The sequence below is a fragment of the Drosophila pseudoobscura genome, chromosome X, assembly GCF_009870125.1.
Source record: "Drosophila pseudoobscura strain MV-25-SWS-2005 chromosome X, UCI_Dpse_MV25, whole genome shotgun sequence".
NCBI classification, from domain to species: domain Eukaryota; kingdom Metazoa; phylum Arthropoda; class Insecta; order Diptera; family Drosophilidae; genus Drosophila; species Drosophila pseudoobscura.
Window position 1 is genome coordinate 27504704 of NC_046683.1, and position 22006 is coordinate 27526709.

Below are 22006 nucleotides of genomic sequence, written 5' to 3' on the forward strand. Positions count from 1 at the left end.
GGTAGTGTGTAGGGATAGGGTAGTGTGTGAGCTACTTATACGAGGCGGCACCACAAGCGCATCGTCAGTGTTGCTACTTCGCGAACACCCGCTGGCTGTCCAGGGCTGCTTATTTTCGTTACTCTCCCTAGGGTTGTCCGCTTATTCGCAGCTGACCTACCTTTATGACCTGTATATAGGTAGGTCGTTCGCTATCCGCAACCTGCGACCCGTCCGGTGGCCTCAGCTAGCCACCTCACGAGCTCATCAGACCAGAGAATATACATATAACATTTATTTTACAATGCGTCGGTGTTGTCACATAACTATTTCCTCAAATATTATCGAAACTTTGTTGATGCTATGCCACGCCATCCGCGGACAAATACAATCTTTCAATTCTGAAAATTTGAAGACTATAATTATAGTCTGCATCCACTCATTTGGTTTATAAGACTTCTGTCCCACAAGCAAAGTTGGCAAAGTTTATGGCCGGTTTCTCGACTTCGAGTTCAGGTGCCGGTTATTTGTCGTTAGGATAAAGTTGACGACCAGATAAACAGAAAACGGTTCGGTTTTCTCGAAACGTAACGAAAAAAAATAAAAGGGTGTGTCGGGTCAAGCAGCTTAAATATTTTAAATTATTGCCAGTGGTTCGGCCCAAAGTAAATGAATTTTGGTGTTGTCGTTTCCAATGCCCCCACTGCAAAGATCATTTGCTACCGCATATGCGCATGCAGCGGAATTCTTTCGCCTCCTTATGGTGCAATCTCTCTGACTCGGCTTAACAGCGTCCCCGAGCAGCTCTCATACGCTCTCGCTCACGTCTAAGCTTGCTGCATAGGGCCCGGCAGATTGGCCCGTCAGCCCTTGCATGGGCAGTCTTGAGCTAATCGTCGCAGCTATTAGATAAACATCCTCGCAGCAAACGTTCGCCCAATCATCCCCATATGTAAATACGCGATAAGTTGGTTTACATATGCAAATAAATTGTGAATTATAAACAGCCTTTCGACTTTCATTAACTTCAAATTGCAACAGTTATTAAAAACGCTTAATAGCTTAACAGCAATTGATGCTTTGATTATTGCATCAACTGTTTATGCCTTGCGTACTTTCCTTTCTGATGTGAAATTTGGAAAATGAATTCTTTGTTCTTTGCCGTAATAAGAAAGTTGCCGCTTAAATGAAAGGCTTGAGTAAGGAAAACATGAAAATTTTCACTGATTTTCTGAAATCAGCTGTCAATAATCTCTTCATCTTCATCTTTAAAAAAAAAAAAAAGCCAACAAATTCTTAACTGCAGCCGGTTAGAATTTAACTCTCTCATGAGAAATCCAATTTTCGTTATCGGACACTTCAATGTTTTGATATATGTTAACCCGAAACCCGGTCTTAATATATTTTTTTTTTAGAGTATGAATAAATAGTTTTCTGCTGCTGCGCTAACACCACTTCAATACAAATTCTTCATGAATTCTTCTCATTCTCACCACATGCTTGTCTCATAAGGTTTTTATTTAATTAAAGTGTAGTTGGATAAAAAGTAAAATAATAAATGGAAATCATGGTATGTTTATCGTATATTTTGAGAATCAAACGGTATATTTTATGGATACTTCTGCGGTCACACTGCAGCCCCAAGCGCTTGCTCCCAGAAACGAGAATTCGACGCGGACAATGGACAAACAGTTTTGAAAACAAATTCATTGTTTTACCGGACAAACATTTAGTAATACAAATATTCCATTAATGCGTACTGGTTCTTAAACAAAACAGATGTAAATTGTAAGTGTAGAAAATTCTATATTATTCCTTTTGCGCTGCTTGTGTGTCTAAAGTAATTACGTACATACCTATTTTGTTAGGGTCACCATATATAAAAAGGGGTGGAGTGTGTAAATGACAGTTGCGCATGCAAAACCGATTAGTTCCCACCAAAATGTACTTGAGCTTTAAAGGGGATTGGTCAAAGATATGTGGTTATAAATACTAAATCTAAACTTTTCTACTATAACGCCCTGCATGCAGACTATGTTGTAGTGTAATTACCTACATATGTATGTATGTACATATTCAATGTCGTATACGTGAACGTGTTATATTTTTAAATGGCGGCTCAGAAGTTGTGTCTTTTAATTTTATGAAGTTTTTTTCAATAATCATGTTGATGCGTGCTTATATTGGTGTTCACCAGTTAAATAAATTTGTTGGTTTTCACGATCAATTCATCGATTCTGCATCAATCAGCTGTTTTGATTAGACACATATACACTGTACATACTCGTGGATCGTAATGCGAGATACTTCGGAGAAAGATCCTTTGACCAGTCGCACTCACAAGAAAAATCATTGCAATCATAAAAACTATAAAGAAGCTTGTCATGCTTGTAAACACACGTTACTCGGAATACATTACATATATCTCAATCATACGAAAAGACTGTAATGCTCACTCATTCCCATAATGCTGATCTATCTAATCTTTTTATGTTATCTATTACTTGTGGAAAATCATCTACAACACTCAACTAGTATTAATGCGCGTTGAGTTCATTATAATAACAGCTTGTCTCCAACGCATACCGAAATATAAGCCTGCAATATCATTTCTTAACCAGAAGTTAGACTCAACATGGCAGATCTTATGCGTTTGAGTAATGTGGATGTTGTTATTCAGAAAGAAAAACTCGGATCACCAACGGGCTGCTCTGATGACTGTAACATGGCAGCGCTTGCTGGTTTGGGTGTCATGGTGGCTAGTGGTGGAATTGATTTGACTGATATGGCGCAGGAATTGGATCAGGATGAGTTTGAGGGACCTCATTTGCTAAACGGTAAGTTTAAACTTTTTTAATAAAAACTAGTAAGTTCCATGTGATTTTATAAGTTAAATAAGTTTATTATTTAAAGGAAATTGTATATTTTTAATGTATTTTAGAGGTGCGCAAAATTCAAATGCAAAATAGATCATTTTTGGCGGTTTTTTTTCTGCGAAATTTTGACTTAAATCTTAATATGAAAGCTTAAAAATTACCCAGGCGGCAATCTTTATAGAGTTGAGGTTAGATTGATAGCTTTAATATCTTTTCAGAACTTGGAAGTTTTTTAAAACTTGGCATATCATAGCCTACTAGTACCAAAGACTATACGAAAGAATGAGGGACCATTTATTTATATTCATTTATATTTTTACTTATGCCTTGTCTCTGACCTCGGTCCTGCTGTCAACTTGACTTCGTTTTTTTGTCAATGACTTGAGCAGCTGAGTCGGCCCAGAGCCAAACAACAATAAATACGCACAAAAAATTACTTTTCAGTCTGAAAAATCGAACAACAGTGACACGCAAATGTCGATCTCAAGAAAAGTAAAAGAAAACACGTAGAGCAACGTTGCGTTTAGAGACGAAGGATAACACAAGAAAGAATTTAAGTATCAGAACCCCACGAGTTCGTACCGCGAAACATTAAACGAAAATTGAAATGGAATTGGTTGCTAATGCAATATTTTCGTTTTTATAGTCTTTGTTAGTACTTAAATCAGAAAAATAGTTTGCTGCCGAAGATTGTCATATTGCTAGCGGTGAGTGTGACCTTGGTGTATATACTCCAAGGTTACACGGTTTTTATATTTTACCAATAAAAACAAAAATTTGTATGAAAGCAGCCCGGAAAGTATTCATAATTGTGCTGAAAAAAGACGATAAATAGCGAAATACAGGGTGCGCCATCTTTTAGTACGGTATGGAAACATCGAATAACTTTTTTAAAAAACAACCGATTTACATAAATAAGGTATTTTTATTTGGTTTGGTTCTTTACAATATATTTAGACTATGTTTTGAAAACAATATCAATTAAGTGGCCACCTCTATTAGCAATTACAAATTGCGCTCGTTTTTCTGCGTTTGCCATTACCTTTTCGAGCATTAGACAATTATTTCGCATTTGCGGGCAGATATAATGAGCCAACATCCACCGATATCGTAAGGTAATGGCAAACGCAGAAAAAAGAGCACAATTTGTAATAGAGGCGGCCACTTAATTGATATTGTTTTTAAAACATAGTCTAAATATATTGTAAAGAACCAAACCAAATAAAAATACCTTATTTATGGAAATCGGCTGTTTTTTTAAAAAGTTGTTCGATGTTTCCATACCGTACTAAAAGATGGCGCACCCTGTATTATCCGCCAATATTGGGTGAATCCATACTTCCGGAAAAGAAATATAATCAACATGTTTTGGTCATGAATAAAAATTTATTTATTTATTTTCTTTCCTAGTGCTACAAGCATGGGGCTTATAATTAGAGCACTAGTCACTAGATGTCACATTGGTTTTGGTTGGGTCAAACTGAACTATTATGATTATATAATCTTTTCTAATTTAGGGTTACATATGTATGTTATATTCGGCATTTATTAATTATAGGTAATGTTGTCTTTTATTTAATTTTATTTAATTAGGTTTTGAGATATGCGGTTCTTAATCTACTATAAGGTGGGCTCTTAACTGCGTTTTGAACTGTGAAAGGTTACTTATCTTTTTCATGTGATGCGGAAGCTGATTAAAAATGCGAATGACATCGACGAAGAAATGCCTCTCGGAATTTAAAGTTTTATGTCGAATGGTGATAATATTATTTGTTCTGACGGAATTAGTGAATCTAAGAATTTGGTGCAGGTATTGGGGTTGTTTGGTGAATACTATCTTATGAAGGAATGTTAGCATCTTATAGTCAATCCATTTAAAAAAATGTATTTCGAATATTTTGAATGAAAAAGCTGAAATTCTGTCATTACGGCTTAACCCAAATATATATCTAGGTGTATTGTTAAAGCACACGTTCAATTTTTACCTGTCTGCGAAACCAAAGTTTCTCTACAGTGCCTCTATGCCTCTATATATTTTAAGAAGTAGCCCACTCCAGGGCTTTCAAACGTATGCTAACTAGGTTAGGTTAGGTTGAGGCGGCTGCCGGGCTCGCTCGGAGCCCGTTACACTTAAGCCGGTTTCGGCCCGTTGTGATACCGCATGGGATCATTCTTTCCTGCGTTGTGAGACTTCCTGTCAGCAATTATCCCATCCAGATGCTCTCACAAAGTTCGCTATCTTCCTGGGACATAGTTTGGACATCTCTGAAATGTCGTGTAGAGAGGCTGAGCCCAAGTGCTGTAGCCTTCTTCTGCTGAGAGCTGGGCAGGAGCAGAACAGGTGTTCCACTGTCTCCTCCTCTTCCTCGTCTCTACAGCTGCGACAAAAATCATTATATGGGGCGCCCAGCCTGTTAGCGTGGGTGCCTATTAGCCAGTGTCCCGTGAGGGAACGTATGACTACGCTGCACCTTTTCCTGCCTAGCGTGCAGAGCTCGGAGGTGCGCTTCTTGTCCATGGTCGGCCATGTTTGTCGAGTTATGCGACATCGTGGCACTATTTGCCACATATCGTTTGATAGTCGCTTGTATTGCTCTTTTATAATAATCTTGCAGGTGGCCATTGGCATACAGATATCCTCCTTGTCTTGGAGAAGGCGGATTGTAGTGCCAGATCTGGCCAGCTCGTCCGCTATACAGTTGCCCTCGATGTCCCGGTGACCCGGGACCCAAATTAGGCTAATAGCAAATTGCTGAGCCATCTCGTGCAGAGATTTGCGGCAGTCTGCCACGGTGGTCGAGTTCGAGGAAATCGCGCTTAGCGATTTGATCGCAGCCTGGCTGTCGCTATAAATGTTTAGCTTGGTTGCCGTGACGGCAGCCGCTTGTAGGCAGTCTAGTGACTCCCTGATTGCTATGACTTCCGCTTGAAAGACACTGCAATGATCTGGGAGCCTGAAGGAATGCCTTATGTTTAGCTGTTCAGAGTATATTCCCCCTCCGACTCTGTTGTCCAGCTTTGATCCATCTGTGAAGATATTTATGGCCCCATCTGGGCCTGGGAGTGCAGTCGTTGCCTTCTTCATTCTGTCTTTGACATTCAGGTTCCAGTTAAGCTTTTTGTCAATTACCAACCTTAAGTAACTGGTACTGTCGCTAAAGGAGAGCCTGCATCCATGTAGTATTGGTTGCTTGAGGGGCGGGACCTTGTTTTTCTTTGTGAATAATACGAGTTCCGTTTTTGAGGGATTTACTCCCAGGCCGCGCGACTCTGTCCATTCCGACAGTTGCACTAGCTTTGCGGTCATTAAGTCGCACAGTGTTTGTGTAGGAGACAGGACACCACCTTGCGGGGTGCCTCTGTTGACATACCTTGACTGGGCGGACGATCCCATCGATGATGTCACCGTCCTGCATGTGAGCAATTGATCAATGAGCATCGCCAAATGACTGTCCACCCCCAGGTCAGTCAGTGCTTCTGTAATGACGCCCGGTACAACGTTGTTGAAAGCTCCCTCAATATCGAGAAAGGCTATGAGTGAGTACTCTTTGAGATGCAGAGATTTCTCTACCGCTGAGATCACTTCATGAAGAGCCGTTTCCGTGGATGCCTGACAGCAACTGAGGGTGTATAGTTGTCCTCAGTTGCAGCCCGACGAGTCTCTCAAAGGTTTTGAGGAGAAAGGACGACAGGCTGATTGGTCTAAAGTCCTTTGCAGTTGAGTGCGAGGCTTCCCCTGCTTTGGGAATGAAGACTATCTTTGCCTTAAGCCATGCTCGCGGGATTGTACCCACAGCCAGTATCTTCCTGAAGATACCTTGTAGCCAGTTGATGGCCGTATCCCCATCCTTCTGAAGTTGGGCCGGGATTACCTGATCTGGGCCTGGCGATTTGAACGGGTTGAAGCTGTTTATTGCCCAGCTTATGTTACGTTTTGTGAGGATGTGATCCATCGAGGTTACCGGTCTCTCTCCTGGGAGATGTACCGTCTCGATGGTTGTGCACCCTGGGAAATGCGTGTCTAGTAGAATGTGCAGGGACTCCTCACTGGAGTTGGTGCTCGGGCCGTCATTCCTTTTAAGCTACCCTACCGAGGGGTTAATTGTTGGCTTTTCTGGGATTAATATAGTCCTTAGGTTTCGGACACTCGAGGGATAGTGTGTTCTCGATGTATCTGTGGTCGGAGAAAGAGTGGTCATCAAGGACTTGCGAACTCTTGAACTCACTAAGTTTGTGAGACACTAAGGTGAGGTCAGTAACCACCTGTCGATTTGTAATTATAAAAGTTGCCCCGATTAAAGTTGCCCCCGAATGAATCGATTAGAGTTAAGGATGAAGCTGAGAAGTGACTCACCCCTTACAGTTGTGTTCGAGCTCCCCCATTGAGTGTGGTGAGCGTTGGCATCACAACCTATTAGTAGGTCTATGTCCGATCTCTCGCTGTCGCTGGCTAGTTTGCGAACAACGTCGTTGGGAGGATCGATTTCCTCATAGGCCATGTAAGACGACATCAGCCTTAGATGTATCCCTTGCTATCGCTATAATTATGGAGCAGAAAGATATTAAGGTGCTTTCTGGCGAGAATGCAGGTGCGGGTTTTACCTTCATGTTGAGCTACAATTATCTTGTACTCCTTCGACCCTAGTTCACAAACCTTGTCTCTCACTATCCAAGGTTCCTGGATTAGGGCTGCGTCTGCTCCGCTCTCTTTGAGGCGGAGTATAAGAGCAACGGATGCTGCTTTACAGTGGTGGAGATTGATCTGAAGGAGCCTCAAGGACATCCTTAGTGTTCTCCACCACTGTAATATCGGCATCTGGATCGTCCTCGGCAACACATCGCCTCGAAGTCGCATCTCAGCGTGCCATCGGTGGAGTAGCCCTCTGGGTCTGTCTCCGTGTGATCGTCGGGTGCTTCGATTTCCGAGGCAGCGTCCTGCTCGACTGGCTTGTCGATAGGACGCGCCCCGGCCGCTGCATCCGACTTGTAGTCCTTTACGGTCACCGAGCTGAACCCAAAATTGAGCTCGCCTTTAGCAGCCTCAATCGGGGCCAGCGACTCTTTGTTGAGGACGACCACCGCCTGGTTTGTGGGGCCCTGTTTCGTCTCAACTTTGACCACCTTCCAGTCCGATGTTGGGAGGTGGGGGTTGCATCCTTGCAGCATTTTAAGGATGCGTTCCGGCTCCTTCATGGAGGCGGGCACCCAGGTTTTTACTGCTGGTTTGCGGGTTGGGCCAGGCCCTTGTGCCGCTGCCTTCCCCTGTTGGCATTTGGGGAGTGCCAGACTCATTTTGTTTTGTTTTTGATTCTTCCATTCTTTTCCCACGAGCTGCAGAGAAGGGGTACGGTCCGTCCGGGCAGAGATCCACGTTGCCCGGATAAGGCATACTTAGAACAGGGGGCTGCCAAGTCCCTGAGCTCTCCGTTAACGACTGGGCTAGTTTTATATACCGGGCCCCCAGCTAGGCTGACTCTCGGCACGGGTCGAATAATACTCTTAGTCCGGCCCGGTGTGTATGCTAACGAACAAAATAAATAAAATTGCTGAATATAAGCTACCGTATCTACCAGACGTGGTTTTTGTGCTCATCGCTCCAAAATTGTTTGAAACTACTGATACCCAACAGATTCTTTTCCGACAAGGCCGTATTTAATATATGAATAGGAAAATAGCATAAACGGGAACGAAATATTGTGTGTTTCCGTTTCCGCAAACCAAAAAACGCAGGTCTCTCACTGAGCAGAACACCTTTTGTCTCTTCCCTTGTGTTATGTGTTTCTGAAAGAAATGAGAGGTTTTTATCAGTCACGCCGAAAGTGTCAACTGTTATTTGCGAGGTCAGCCTTATACACATATATAAATGCGTATTTATACATATGCACATTAGGGTGAAGTGAAACTGGCAGAAAAGATACTCAAACAATAAAGTTAAGGTCAATAATTTGTGAAATTATTAAACTATTATAGTGAAAAAAAAGATTGTGGTCTTAACAATTAATATTTTGCTTGCTAGTAAATGCTACATATAGTACTGCAAAATAATGTGCAAGAAATAATTCAATATAATATAAAATAGTAGGATCCTTAATATTCGTCCTTGAAGGACATGCGATGTATCATTTGAAAGGTACTTGAATTATAGCTCAAAAATGTATGGTAATTCACCACTTGGTTAAAATGATAATCAATTTAAGTTTTATTTTTGATTTTTTAAATGAAAGTTTCGGAATAACTGTTATTTGTAGTTTTTAAAAAATCAAATCAAAATCAATTTTTATACCCGATAATCAAAATGTGTATTAGATTTGTGGTGAAAGTGGGTGTATGTAAATAGAAATAAATAAAATAGAAATCCAGAAATAAGCGTTACCGACCTCATAACGTATGTACTATATTATTCATGAGCATCAATAGCCGAGTCGATATAATTATGTTGGTCTTTCCGTCACTTTTTATGAGCGCCTAGACTTCATGAGCGGAGACTATTAGAGCTAGAACAGTCAAATTTTGTCTCCAGACTCCTGTGATATCACACTGTTAGAAGTGTAATTCAAAATTTTGCTCCGTTCCATAAAGTTAAAAAATGTGTAAAAAAAAATCAAGCTCCTATCACATGACGATAGTTTGATATGTCATAAATATAAATATTTATGGTACGAACGACAGGAAACAACCGGAAACAAAAATAACCAGCCAGGCTCCGCTTTTCACATTCACAAAAGTTTTCCGATTTACGTTTGAATACACATAAATTTTAGCTCCCGTTTAAACATTCCGCAAGATTTATTCGTTTTCAAAATGAAAAGTAAACGGCTTTTTATACAACGAAAAGAACCTTAATTGCAAAAAGAAAAAAAAAATAATTATTGATGCATTTACATAAAATTGGCACCTACAGTGGCGAGCACATGTGGATACATGTTTTTCACTTTTCACTTTAAGCGCCTGTAAAATCTTTAAAAAGGAATAATCCTTATGATGTTTTTTTTTTAAGATTCTTTAATTTAGTGATAATGAAAAAAGACAATAGTGTAGCTGCTATACACCGTCGGGCTTCCTCGTCCATGCTTTATTGTTTCCTTGACCATTGGAGCGGTATCAGTAGTATTTATTTCGATCAGACTGAAAACGGTTTATTTTGGTATATCTGACCCAATTACCTTCTTACAATCTTCCGTGGTCCAGTTCCTATGCTCCTCGCTAAATATAAGATGCGCAGTCACTTTTTGTGAGAGAGGGAAATCGATGGAATAATAAAGAAAGAATATTATTTTCATATTTAGGAACCCATTTTGTCAAATTTTATAGACAAATGTTTCTTCCCCATATCCGAGATCACTTTCCAGCAAGACGGTAACCCGACGCACACGGCTAAGTTCGTGAAAAATCGTCCCAATAATTCGAGTTTTCACTTAATCCAGTGGCCTGCTCAATAGCCCAGATCTAAATCGCATTAAAAATCGATGGGCTCTGTTTAAAAAACATTGGAAAAGTACGAGTCTGCACCGAAGGGATTGGGTGAGTCTTTGGGAGAGCGTGAGGTCGGAGTGGCGCATGATACCTTGCCAGCACCTACTAAATTTAGTCGAGAGTATGCCAATACTTATTCGGAATATGATAAAAGCTAAGGCCCTTTAGAACAAATATTTTTTAGAAATTATGAAAGTAAAAAATTTGAAACGTTATCCGCAAAAGTAAATGAAAAACGGAACCTGCCTGAATAACCTCATAATATTCGTGGACAGCTTGAGAAAGTTCGCGAAGATATGTTCAACGAATTAAACGTATGATGGCTATTTATTTTGACGGTCGTAAAGACAAAAATGTAGTTATGTACTGTTTTAGCGCGAAAAACTATCACTGATTAAAAATAGCTCATTAATATCTGAACCGGGCTCAGAAAACATCGGTCTTATTTCAATTCGGGAAAAGCAGCACACAATTAAAATAATATTGTCTAGTTTTTAAAAAATTAATTGAATATCCTTTTCTTGTAACAATTGAATGTGATCGAACTGCTGTAAACACTGGACATAAAAACGAACTTACATATATGCTTATTGAAAAGAAACCTTAAACGACCTTTGTTCGCTTATTGAATGCGTATGAATTAGCACTTCGCCATTTGTTTATTACCGTGGACGGTATCAAAACAGGCCCTAATACGAGCAGCCCCTGTTTGCTATAAAATTTGTTTCTTCCTTGCTATCAGATAAAGACTTGGGTACTTAAACTTGCCATGAACTGTTTGGTCTTCGGTTAGCGAGCCCTAATAATTTATTGGCCATGTCACGACATGACTTTTTCTACGGCTTGCTTTGTATAGGATCCGACCATAGTGTTGTTAACCCGAGACCTTCCGCTCACTACACCTGAAGACGCCTACCATCCCACTTTCGAAGTGTCGCTCGATCTGGGACCAACTGTATTGGATAGGTCGGGTAGGCTATCTGAACGTGTCGCCGTTACTTTTGCAAATCCCAGTTTGCGAACTTTAATAACCTCATTAATGGTTTTGAATGTTGCTTCCTACTGATCTAGAAGAAATTTTTTATTTCTCCTCTCTATAAGTCCGACGCAAAGAATTACAAGTACATCCAATTTATCTGGTATACCTATTGCTGTTTGAGAACATTTTAGCTGCGCACCTGCAAAACCTCAGCAAATCACTCAAATCAGCTCAGCATGGATTTACAGGGCGCGATCAACTGCCATCATTAAAGGCTTTCAAGAACACTTACAGATGAATGTTTTTTTTATTTTTATTATATAAAGCTAATAGATAGTTAAAACTAGGTATTAACAAGGTATGGGGCTATAGCTACTGAGGCCTTAAGCTCGCTATGTTATAATTAAACACTTGAGTATGTATGAACTTATATACATATGTACAGGACTGGTTTTATATGATATTATATGTTGTAACGGAATTATTATCTAGTATACTAGTTGTGTATATGTATATGTACAGGGATGATAGTTTTTGAGTTTATATGTAGTAAATGATTTTCGATTGAACTAGGTAGTTGGGGATTATTTTTGCGTTATGGAATATTGAGGATCTTTGCAGAGAGAGAGCGGGCATGTGTATGGTATGTGTCTTATGTCTATGGTTGGGTTGTGGCACAGTGGGCATGCGTTGGAGGATGTATTATCCATGTAGTGGGCATTGGTGAATCTTGTGTGCCCTAGTCTCAGTCTGTTTACGATGACTTGGTGCCTTCCGTTAAGGTTGTTTAGGTTTTTGGGGGGAGGATGATTGGAAGATCGATTGATAACTTGTTGGTACCAGGGGGAAGTCTTAGTGAGGAGATCTGTTTGTTTCGATAGGAGGATTTTCTTAAGGAATAGTGAGATCTCGTTAGAATTATTATTGGGAGTATATGTGAGGGGTTGTTTGGAGGTAGTTTTGGCTGCGGTGTCAGCAATTTCGTTCCCTTTTATGCCAATGTGGCTAGGTATCCAGATAATTCTTATTTTTGGGAATAGTTTGGTGACGAGGTTACGGATTGTGGTGGGGTAGTACTAGAAATTGTTGGGATTGGTAATTGCGGAAATAGAGGAGAGTGAATTAGTGCAGATAGCGTATCTTCCGCGTTTGTTGCGGTTTAATTTTATGGTTGATGTCTTACTGCAGATGCTATAGCTGGTAATGCCTGCTGCTTTGGAGCCGTCTTTGTATAGGAAGGTGTGTTGGTGGAGGTTGGATTTGTTGTGGAAGAGTTGGTGGAAGACTATTGGGGGAGGTGGTGTTTTTATTGTGTTTGGATAGGGTGATGTTGGTTGCTTGAAGGATGGTTGTCATGTTGAATTTATTGGTGTTGGAGGTTTTAATCGGGGAGAACGGTATGAGCTATTCTGGGAAATTTGTTTGGCTCTGTCAATCGTGCTTAGAAGTGTTTTTTTTTTTTAGGTTTTTTGGGAGTGAGTTTAGGGGGGTGTCTTTAGCATGGATGAGGTTGTTAAGGTTAAGGTTTTTTGCCCGTTAGAAAATCTCGCTTGTTTTCCAAGGTGTGTAAGTTGGCTTCGGATAGAAGGTTGTTAGTGGGTGTGGTGCGGAATGCACCCAGCTGGCTTTTTGGTGCGTATCCGAGGCAGAAGTCTACTTTGGCTATGATTAGAGATTTCATAATTTGTACAAGTGTTGAGGTGTGGCAGTGTATTTTAAGGATGAGAGGTGTTTGATAATGCCCAGTGGCTTGGCAAGTTCTATTTTAAGTTTATTGATGTGCGCATTCCAGTTGTATCTGGAGTTGAGTGTGAGGCCTAGTAGTCTGAGTCAGCTGTTTTGGTTGATGGATGTGTTGCCAGTAAGGAATTTTGGTTTGCAGTTATGTTTGCGACATATGTGTAGGAGTTGGCTTTTGTCATTGGAGAGGTCTGCTCCTGACTGAGTGCACCAGTTGTATATTTGGTTAAGGATTGTTTGGATGTCGGTTGTGGCGCTTTTCCTTTTGCTGTATTGGATGATAAGGAGGAAGTCGTCGGCGTATGCACTGAATTTGATCTGCTTGTGAAAGGATAAGATTTCGGACAGTGGGTTGTACCAAAGACTATTCAATACCAAGATGTTGCATGAGCGACCAAAAAGCTGTTCTATGGCGGGTCCTAACATTAGAACCCAAAAGGCACGAGGGAGCGCGCGGGGTTTTAATTCCCTTCTCGCCTGTACTTCGTCTCTACCGCGACCCCGCTGCCCATCGGTTTCGTCGGTTCAGCAATTCTGGACTCTCGAGCCTCAGCACCGTCGAAGCGGTGGTCGTGGATCGTCGATGTATTTGGAGCGGCACAGTGGGACCTTTGGCCGTCTCAGCTTGCTAAATTAGTTAGTGAATATGAGTTCAATAAATATTTGCACACTGAAAAAATGTTAAACTTTGAGTGCTTATATCTTCTAAACTAAAACTATCTTGAAAATTCGATTGCAAAATTCTCTATTAGATGCGTACATTAAATTTATCTAAAGCACTCATACAATTTTTTGACTATTTCGGCTGAGTCCCCACTGTGCCGCGCCAAAGACATCAGCGACCACGCTGCCCTACGGTTTCGGCAGGCAGACGATTCATATTTTGTTTTTGTATTCTTTCTCTCGACACACCGACTCGACGCTGACCGAGGCATTGACGAAGCCGAGTAGCATTTCGGAGGCGAAGGTAGCGTAAAAGAGAATTTAAGTACTCGCCCCGCGCACCCGTGCCATGAAGCGTCAAACGAAAATTGAAAAAGAATTTGTTCCTCATGCAACATCTTGGTATTGTATAGTCTTTGGTTGTACGCTATAAGAACGAGGGGGAACGTTGTGAGTTGCTGCGGACACCGCAACTCTACAGTTATACCCGATACTAAGTCAGTATGGCTCTCCTCCGGCAGACGCCGCTAATATTAAACGACACGACAAAGAGTGCGAGAGAGACAGAAAATCAGTCTGAGCGTGACGTCGGGCGCTGCATAGCCAATGCAAATTGATTTGTTCCTTTTCGCTACAAAAATTATCTGATCTGATCCAAATTCAGCAACCGGATAGATATAGTCCTTCTCTATGATGTGGGGATGGGGGTGGGGCGAAATTCGGAGATATACGTTTTATAGTGAGATCTTAAAGGAGTGTGTGTACCAAATTTGGTTACTCTAGCCTTAATAATCTCTGAGATTTGTGGTTGCCTCAGATTTTCGTCCTTTGCGAGGGCGGAAGGGGGTGTGGCGAAATTTTGACACGAAACGGTCAAGGTCCGATATCACAGGAGTGTGGATACCAAATTTGGTTGCTCTAGCTCTTATGGGTTCTGAGATCCTTGAACTCATATTTTGCAATTGGCAAAACCGACCATGAAACCTGTGTGTTAGAGTGAGACAGAGCGAGAAAGAGTGAAATTGTTTTCGTGATTCTGGCTGTAATAATTATACGATCTGGTTCAGATTTTGCACTCTAGAAGATATAGGCATCTTCTACGATTCTGCGTTTTTAGTTTTCTCGTATCGTCGAAATTGTGGATGCCACAGATTTTCGCCCTTTGTGGGGGCGGAAGTGGTCGGGGCAAAGTTTTGAAATATTTTTGTAGCAGTGACATATCACAGAAGTCTGGATCCAAAACATCGTTGCTCTAGCTCTTATAGTCTTTGAGCATTAGGCGCTGAAGGGGACGGACAGGCGGACGAACGGACAGACAGACATGGCTCAATCGACTCGGCTATTGATGCTGATCAAGAATATATATACTTTATGAGGTATACTTTACGATTCCTTCTGGACGTTACACACATACACTTTTACCACAAATCTAATATACCCCAATACTCATTTTGAGTATCTGGTATAAAAAGGATAACTGAGATGGGGTAGCCTTGGGATATGCCGTTTGGGAGTGGTTCGAGCCACTTTTCACGAGGATTTTCCTGTTTGACATGAAGTTTATGACATATTGTAACATTCGTGGACCTACTTTCCATTTTTTTAGTTGTTGAATAATGGAATGAATTCCAGTTTTGTCGAAAGCTTTGGTGAAGTCAAGGGATATTAAGGTTAGATATTTTTTTAGGGCAATGGCTCTGATAGCTAGGTGGTCTACGTAGAGTAGACTATCTAGTACCGATTTGCCTCTTTTAAAACCTAGTTGGCTGTTGTGAATTAGTTTGTTGTTCAAAACAAACCACCATAACCTTTTTGCCTCTATCTTATCGAGAGTTTTGGCTAGGCAAGATTTTATGTCTGTTAGTGGTTTTAGAATCGGGAGGACTAGGCTGAGTTTGAGTGATTGTGGGATGTATGAGTCGAGTATTTTGTTAAAGTGGTTTATTATTCTGATTTTATGGGTGCGGGGGTGCGTTTTTTATCATTGAGTAGGAGATGCGGTCGAGGCCGGGGGTTTTTCCTTTCAGGGAGTACAGTGCTGATAAGAATTCTATGAGTGTAATGTCCTTTTCGATTTATAGTGCTGAGGGTGTGGGATTTGTTCGTACGGAATGTTGGGGAGAAATTACGATCGTGAGCTTCATCTGACCACGTGTGGGCGAAGGAGTTGGCTATTTCGGTTTGGTTGGTTGTGTTTGTTTGGGTATGTGGGTTAAAGATATTGTAAATGTTTTTGACAGGGTAAAGTCCGCATAGTCGTCTGATGTTAGACCATGTGTGTTAGGATGTGTCTGAGTTGGGGTGTATTTGGGTTGTGAAATTAAGAATCGATTTCTGTTTAGCTTCCCTGATTGCTCTTTTGAATTTGGCTTTTTTATATTCTATGTAGGTTGTGTTGTTTATGTCTCGGTTGAGTTTATTCCTTTTAGTGGTTTTTAAACTTTTAAGGATTGTTAGTTCTTTGTTCCACCAGGGAACGGTACGGGGGAAGGAGAAAGTGTTGTTTTGGGGGATGGAACGATGGGCGCTTTGGATTATTATTTTCTTAATTAGAGCGTTTTCCCTGTTGACGTCGCTTGTTTGGGTAGTGGAGTTGAGTTTATGGATGTGTTTTTGGTAGAGGTCCCAGTCGGCTCTTTTCAGTTTGAAGGACGGTTTTGAGGTAAATTTTGGAAGGCAAGGGTGGTTGAAAAGAGAGATTAGTATGGGGAAGTGGTCGCTGCCGTGGAGGTCGTCTATTACTTCCCAAAGGAGTTCTGGAGCAATAGTTGCTGATGCTAGAGGTCAATGTGGGTGAATGTCTTGTGTGTTGAGAAGTGGGTGGGGGATTTGTCGTTTAGGAGGATGTAGTTGGATTCGTCTACGAAGGAGGCTAAAGTTTTCCCTCTTAGTTTGGCCTTAGGTGAGCCCCATTAGAGGTGCCAGCTGTTAAAGTCTCCTACGACTAGAGTGGGGTCGTTTGTGGTTACGGTTAGGACGTTATGTAGATTGCGGGAGTTGAAGGGTTTGTTAGGGGAGATATATGAGGATATGATGTTGACTTTGGTTTTTGATTTGATGTTGACACCTACTGCGTCAAAGTCGGAGTTGAGAGGGATTTGGGTGTGGGATATGGAGTTGTGCTGTGCCTCCAAAAGCATTAAGCTGGTTATAGCTGCAGTATATTGAATAGTTTGTTGGGATAGGGATATAGTTGGGGTTGGATATGTGGGTTTCTTGTAGGGCAACCATTAGGGGGTTATATGGTTTCATGAGACTTTGTAATTCAATGTAGTTGTTTTTGTAGCCGTGTATGTTCCATTGCATTATTTTAAGTTGCATAATATTGTTGGCATTTACTTCTAAGGGGCTTGAAGTGAATATTAATACTATTGTTGTTATTTAGAGTTCTTCTTCGTTGTAAATTTGGTTAGAAAGGGTGTTGTTAGTGACGTTAACCGTTGTTAACCTAGTGACGCTAGATTTGTAGTTTTATTTATCTTTTGCCTTGAGTTGCTTGGTGACTAGGTTAAGTTTGTCATTTTCTTTAGTCCAGCTTCGGAGTTTGCGGTCGGTATCTGGGATGGTTTTGGTGTTTTTCGTTTTAGTTATGGCCTCGAGGTCTGTGTCCATGGCCATTTCTTCTTGGGTGGTTTGCTTGGTTGGTTTGGATGGGTGTGTGTTTGAGTCTGAGATGTCTGCGTAGTTAGTAATTGGCCTTTTGTGCTGTGTGGTCTGAGTGTTGTGGATGATGAAGGATGCTTGGGGGTCGATACTACTGTTTGTGTTTTTGCAGCTATCTCGGCGTATGGTGTGGATTGGTGTGTGTTGCGTTGGAAATATATTTTTTTTGCGGTTAAGAAGTCTACTTTTCCGGAGGATTTGATAATTGCAATCTCTTTTTGCTTGAGGAATTCCGGGCATTTGGGGTCTAGTGGGCTGTGGTTGTTTTGGATGTTGGTGTTATGTTTGCAGTTGCTGCAGTTTTCGGAGCAGTTTTTGCAGATTTTGGGGGTTCTGCAGTATTTGGTTGGGTGACCGAATTTCTGGCAATTATTGCATTTGAGAATTTCGTATCTTTTCATTTCGTATCTTATCATGATATGCTGGGGGAGTGTTGGTGTATCGAATGTGAGGATGATCAGACCGGTTTCTTGGAGTAAGCCGTCTTTGTGTTTGTGAATTTAAGTTGCGTCAATGACCTTTTGTGTTTTGAGTTCGCTTTTGATGCCTTATATTTCTATGTTGTAGGGCTGACGCCCGCTGCACCTAATGCTCTAACTGTTGGTTAGGTGTGTTTGTTTTTGGTTTTTTTTTGCGAGTTTGCTTTGTGCACTTGAATGTTTTTGCGTTAGGTCTTGTGTGTTGTATTTCGGTCCGCTCGCTGCTGCTTAGAGTTGGCGCGTCTTTACTTGACGGAGTATAGACTGAGACTGGATGACAGATGAATGTTATTTACACAGATTTTAGTAAACTATTCTACTCTGTGAACCACTCTCTTCTAGCACAAAACGTGACCTTTTAGAGTTTCTGCTCAACCTCCTGAGATGGATTTCTAGCCACCCCCTATTCCCGGTCTCAAAGAGTCTTTTTTAAAATCTCCGTCTCTTCAACTGTCAGATTACTTCTGAAGTAACGCAGGGCAGCCATCTAGGCTCCTTTCTTTTTACATTCTTTCTTAATACCTGCCCTCGGCATTAACAAAATCTGGAGTACTCATGTATGCAGATGATGTTAAGCTTTCAGTCCTGGTTTTGTGGAAAGTTGTTGCACATTAATGTCTCAAAATGTAAAGAATGACATTTCATCGTTCTAGTCTCTTGTTGGTTCCCTACACCCTATGCGGCGGTTTTCTTCAGAGAATTACTTTGGTGTATAAGCTTGGTGCTATATTAGACCCCAAGTGGGCGTGCTTGTGTTTATAAAGAGGTAGTCAAAGAAATTGGATAACCCCTATATAATGGTGCCCTTAGTACAAAATGTTACCAGGACCGTATAGAACCAGTAAAAAAAACTTCTCTGCGGGGCCCTAGTTGGGAAGCAAATGTAAGATTGCCATCTTTTCATAGTAGATTGCTTTTATTAAACCTTCCATCCTTAGGTAATCGTTAAAAAGGGTCACGTACACTCATGATAATATTAATAGATACACGCATCTACGGAAACTTTAACGTAACAGAAAACGGGTTTATTCAATATATTAAACCTAAAATTAAATCGCACTTATTCTTTAAGTATTTGTTTTCAATAAGATAAACTTGATTATATTATAGGATATTGTTATAACAGAAAATAGATCCATTTGTACTTCAAAGTAAATGTCAGGCTGATCAAAATAATAGGTACACTTCAGGTATTGTTATGTAAAAGTTGATTATTTGATTTTTTTATTTATTTTTTTTTTTTTCTTATTTTGTTTTGCCTTATTAGAGTTTACTAGTTAATATCCGGTGTAACTATTTTTGGCATACTTTTCATAAGCTTGTGGCAGGTTTCTATAGGTGTCTCATACCACAATTTTCGGACGCCCTCTCAAAATGTATGATTATTTGAAAATGTAAACTCAGCTAATTTAATTTAATTTAAGACTCTAAGTAGGAAAATTGAAAAGGCCACATTAAAACGTCAATGGTTCGGTCTTGAAAAATTTGTTCAAAGCATTGATGTGTGCTATGGGTCGTTATATTACTTAAATAACCAATGGAAATTCATGTTTTCTTCAGCATAAGGTAGCATAATGTTCTCCAATATGGACTCGTATTGCTCAGCGTTCATTATGTTCGTTGTCAGGAAAAGTGGATATACGCAGTACCAAGATGAGCAGCCTCTTATAACTAATTGCCAACTCCGTGTTTGACAGTTTTTTGTGAAGCATGGATCAAACTCCTTTCCTTTAGGGCTTCCTACCTTGCTTTAACATCCATTCCCTAATAAATTTATTTTAGTTTCGTCGCTCCATAAAAGGTTTCTCCACTTTTTCTCTCCGGCGCATCCTGCCAGGTCTTTATGATCTTTAGCAAAATTTTGCCCCAAGGTTATACTTTTTTGACGCGTAGGTGGGACCTTTTTTTCTATTCTCCATGGAAGGTTGGCTTGTTTTAGCCGTCTACGGGTCGTTGGAGCACTAACTTATAATCCATTTTCTGCTGCAGTAGCCTTTGACGACTTAAATGGGTCCTCTTTCCAAAAAAAAGAAAGTATGTAGTGATAAATTGTTGTTTTTTTCTGTGGCTTTCGGCGAATTTCCTGGCAAGGTTTTAATTTTTAGAACATTTAAACAAAATTATGAGATTTTTTCATTAATTTGGCAATGGCCCGAAGAGATTTGAATTCTTTTTTCAGACTAAGATCCAATCGGGCTTCTTCCTCTGTACAATAAGACTTTCGGTCCATTCTTGTAAGAAAAAAAGAATTATTTGTTTATATTTAGACTGTAGCTAAATGGATGTTTCATGGCCAAAAAGCCAAGAATTTCCAAATTATTCACTTGTATTGATTCCTGTTATTCTTCGGTTCCCCTGTTTTATTTGTCACACATTGACAAACAAAATATACCACAAGAAATTTTGTTTTAAACACTAAAGGTATGGTACCTTGAACTATGGTAACTTGAATGAACGCATAAACTTCATTCCCATTAGATCCACTAGAAACAACCGTTTCCCTTTATAGACCGAATTATTCCTTGCATGAACCGTTAAGGGTCCTATGCTCGGATTATAATTCCCTCTACCATATTATATTCATACTTCCATACTACCATATTATATCCATAATACTTCCCTTCCTCTTCTTAAATTGTTAATACTGACATACCTTTCTCGTAAATAGTGATTCTAGTTATATTTGTATTCATAACGCATGCTTAATTCGTTTAGTAGGTTAGGTTAAGTAGAGGCTGTTGCCAGTATCGCCCGGAGCCCGCCACACTTAGGCCGGTTTCGGCCCATTGTGATACCGTTTGGGATAATTCCCTCCCTGCAAGAGTGAGACTTAATGTAAGCAATAAAGTTTGCGATCTTTCTGTGACATAACGTAGACATCTCCGAGATGGCGTTGAGAAAGGCAGAGCTTAAGTGTTGTAGCCTCCTCCTGCTGAGAGCTGAACAGGAGCAGAACAGGTGTTCCACTGTCTCCTCCTCGTCCTCGTCTCTGCAGATGCGGCAAAAATCATTATGTGCGGCACCCAGCCTGTGAGCGTGGGTGCCTATTAGCCAATATCCTGTGAGGGAACGTATGACTACGCTGCACCCTTTCCTGCCTAGCGTGCAGAGCTCAGAGGTGCACTTCTTATCTATGGTCGGCCATGTTAGCCGAGTTGCTCGCTTGTATATCTCCTTTATGATAAGCTTGGTGGCCATAGGCACACAAATATTCTCCTTATATTGTGAAAGGGGGGTTGTAGTACCAGATCAAGCCAATTCGTCCGCTATACAGTTGCCCTAAATGTACCGGTGGGCCGGGACCCATAGAAGGCTGATAGCAAATTGCTCAGCCATCTCGTGAAGAGGTTTCCGGCAGTTTGCCACAGTAGCCGAGTTCGCACCGTTTGAAGGCAGTTCGTAGCCTCCCTGATAGCTGTAACTTCCGATTGGAAGACGCTACAGTGATCCGGAATCCTTAAGGAGTGCCTTATGTTTAGCTGTTCAGAGTAGATTCCTCCTCCGGCCCTGCCGTCCAGCTTCGAGCCATCCGTGAAGATGCTTATGGCCCCATCTGGGCCTGGGGGTCCTCGAGCCATTTGTCTCTATGAGGGATGATAGTGTTGAAGGGATTCTTTGTGTACTCCCCTGGAACTTGATAGTACGTTCTTGTTGGGACAATGTTGTTGTTATTAAGTATAGATGGGTGACCTATGTGCTGAGGTACCCATTGCTCAGAGTCTCTAAGACGTATTGCTGCCATTTCTGCCTGCTCTTTTCCTGCAAAGTCAAGGCTCTGAAGGCATAACATGGCGTTTAGCGCATCATTTGGTGTAGTTCGAAGAGCTCCACTGATGCAGAGGGCGGCTGTTCGCTGAACCTTGCCCAGCTGATTGGTGATTGTCCTTTTTGCTAGGGCAGGCCACCAGACAGTAACTCCGTAGAGTATTATAGGTCTGACTATTGCCAGATATATCCATCGGACTATGCTTGGGTTCATGCCCCACTTTAGGCCGATAGCTTTTTTGCCTTTTTTTTCCTCACTTTATCCTTGACATTCAGGTTCCAACCTCGCTGAAGGAGAGCCTGTATCCGTTTAGTGTTGGGGGGGTTGAGGGGCGGGACCTTGTATTTTTTTGTGAATAACGCGAGTTCCGTTTTCGAAGGATTTAGTC

The 22006-nt window shown here is 41.0% G+C and overlaps 1 protein-coding gene across 4 annotated transcripts in view; it reads left to right on the forward strand.

The window, feature by feature from the left end:
• The first annotated feature begins 1579 nt into the window (after positions 1-1579).
• vap (RAS p21 protein activator vap) overlaps positions 1580-22006 on the forward strand; it is a 117174-nt gene continuing 96747 nt past the window's right edge. The window contains exons 1-2 of one of the 4 annotated variants that reach the window (XM_033384140.1): positions 1580-1767; positions 2515-2816. In XM_033384140.1, coding sequence (XP_033240031.1) covers positions 2615-2816 — 202 coding nt within the window. In that variant the 5' untranslated portion in view covers positions 1580-1767; positions 2515-2614. The remainder of the gene's footprint in view (positions 1768-2514; positions 2817-22006) is intronic. The other 3 variants (XM_033384141.1, XM_033384142.1, XM_033384143.1) reach the window with 3 other exon arrangements.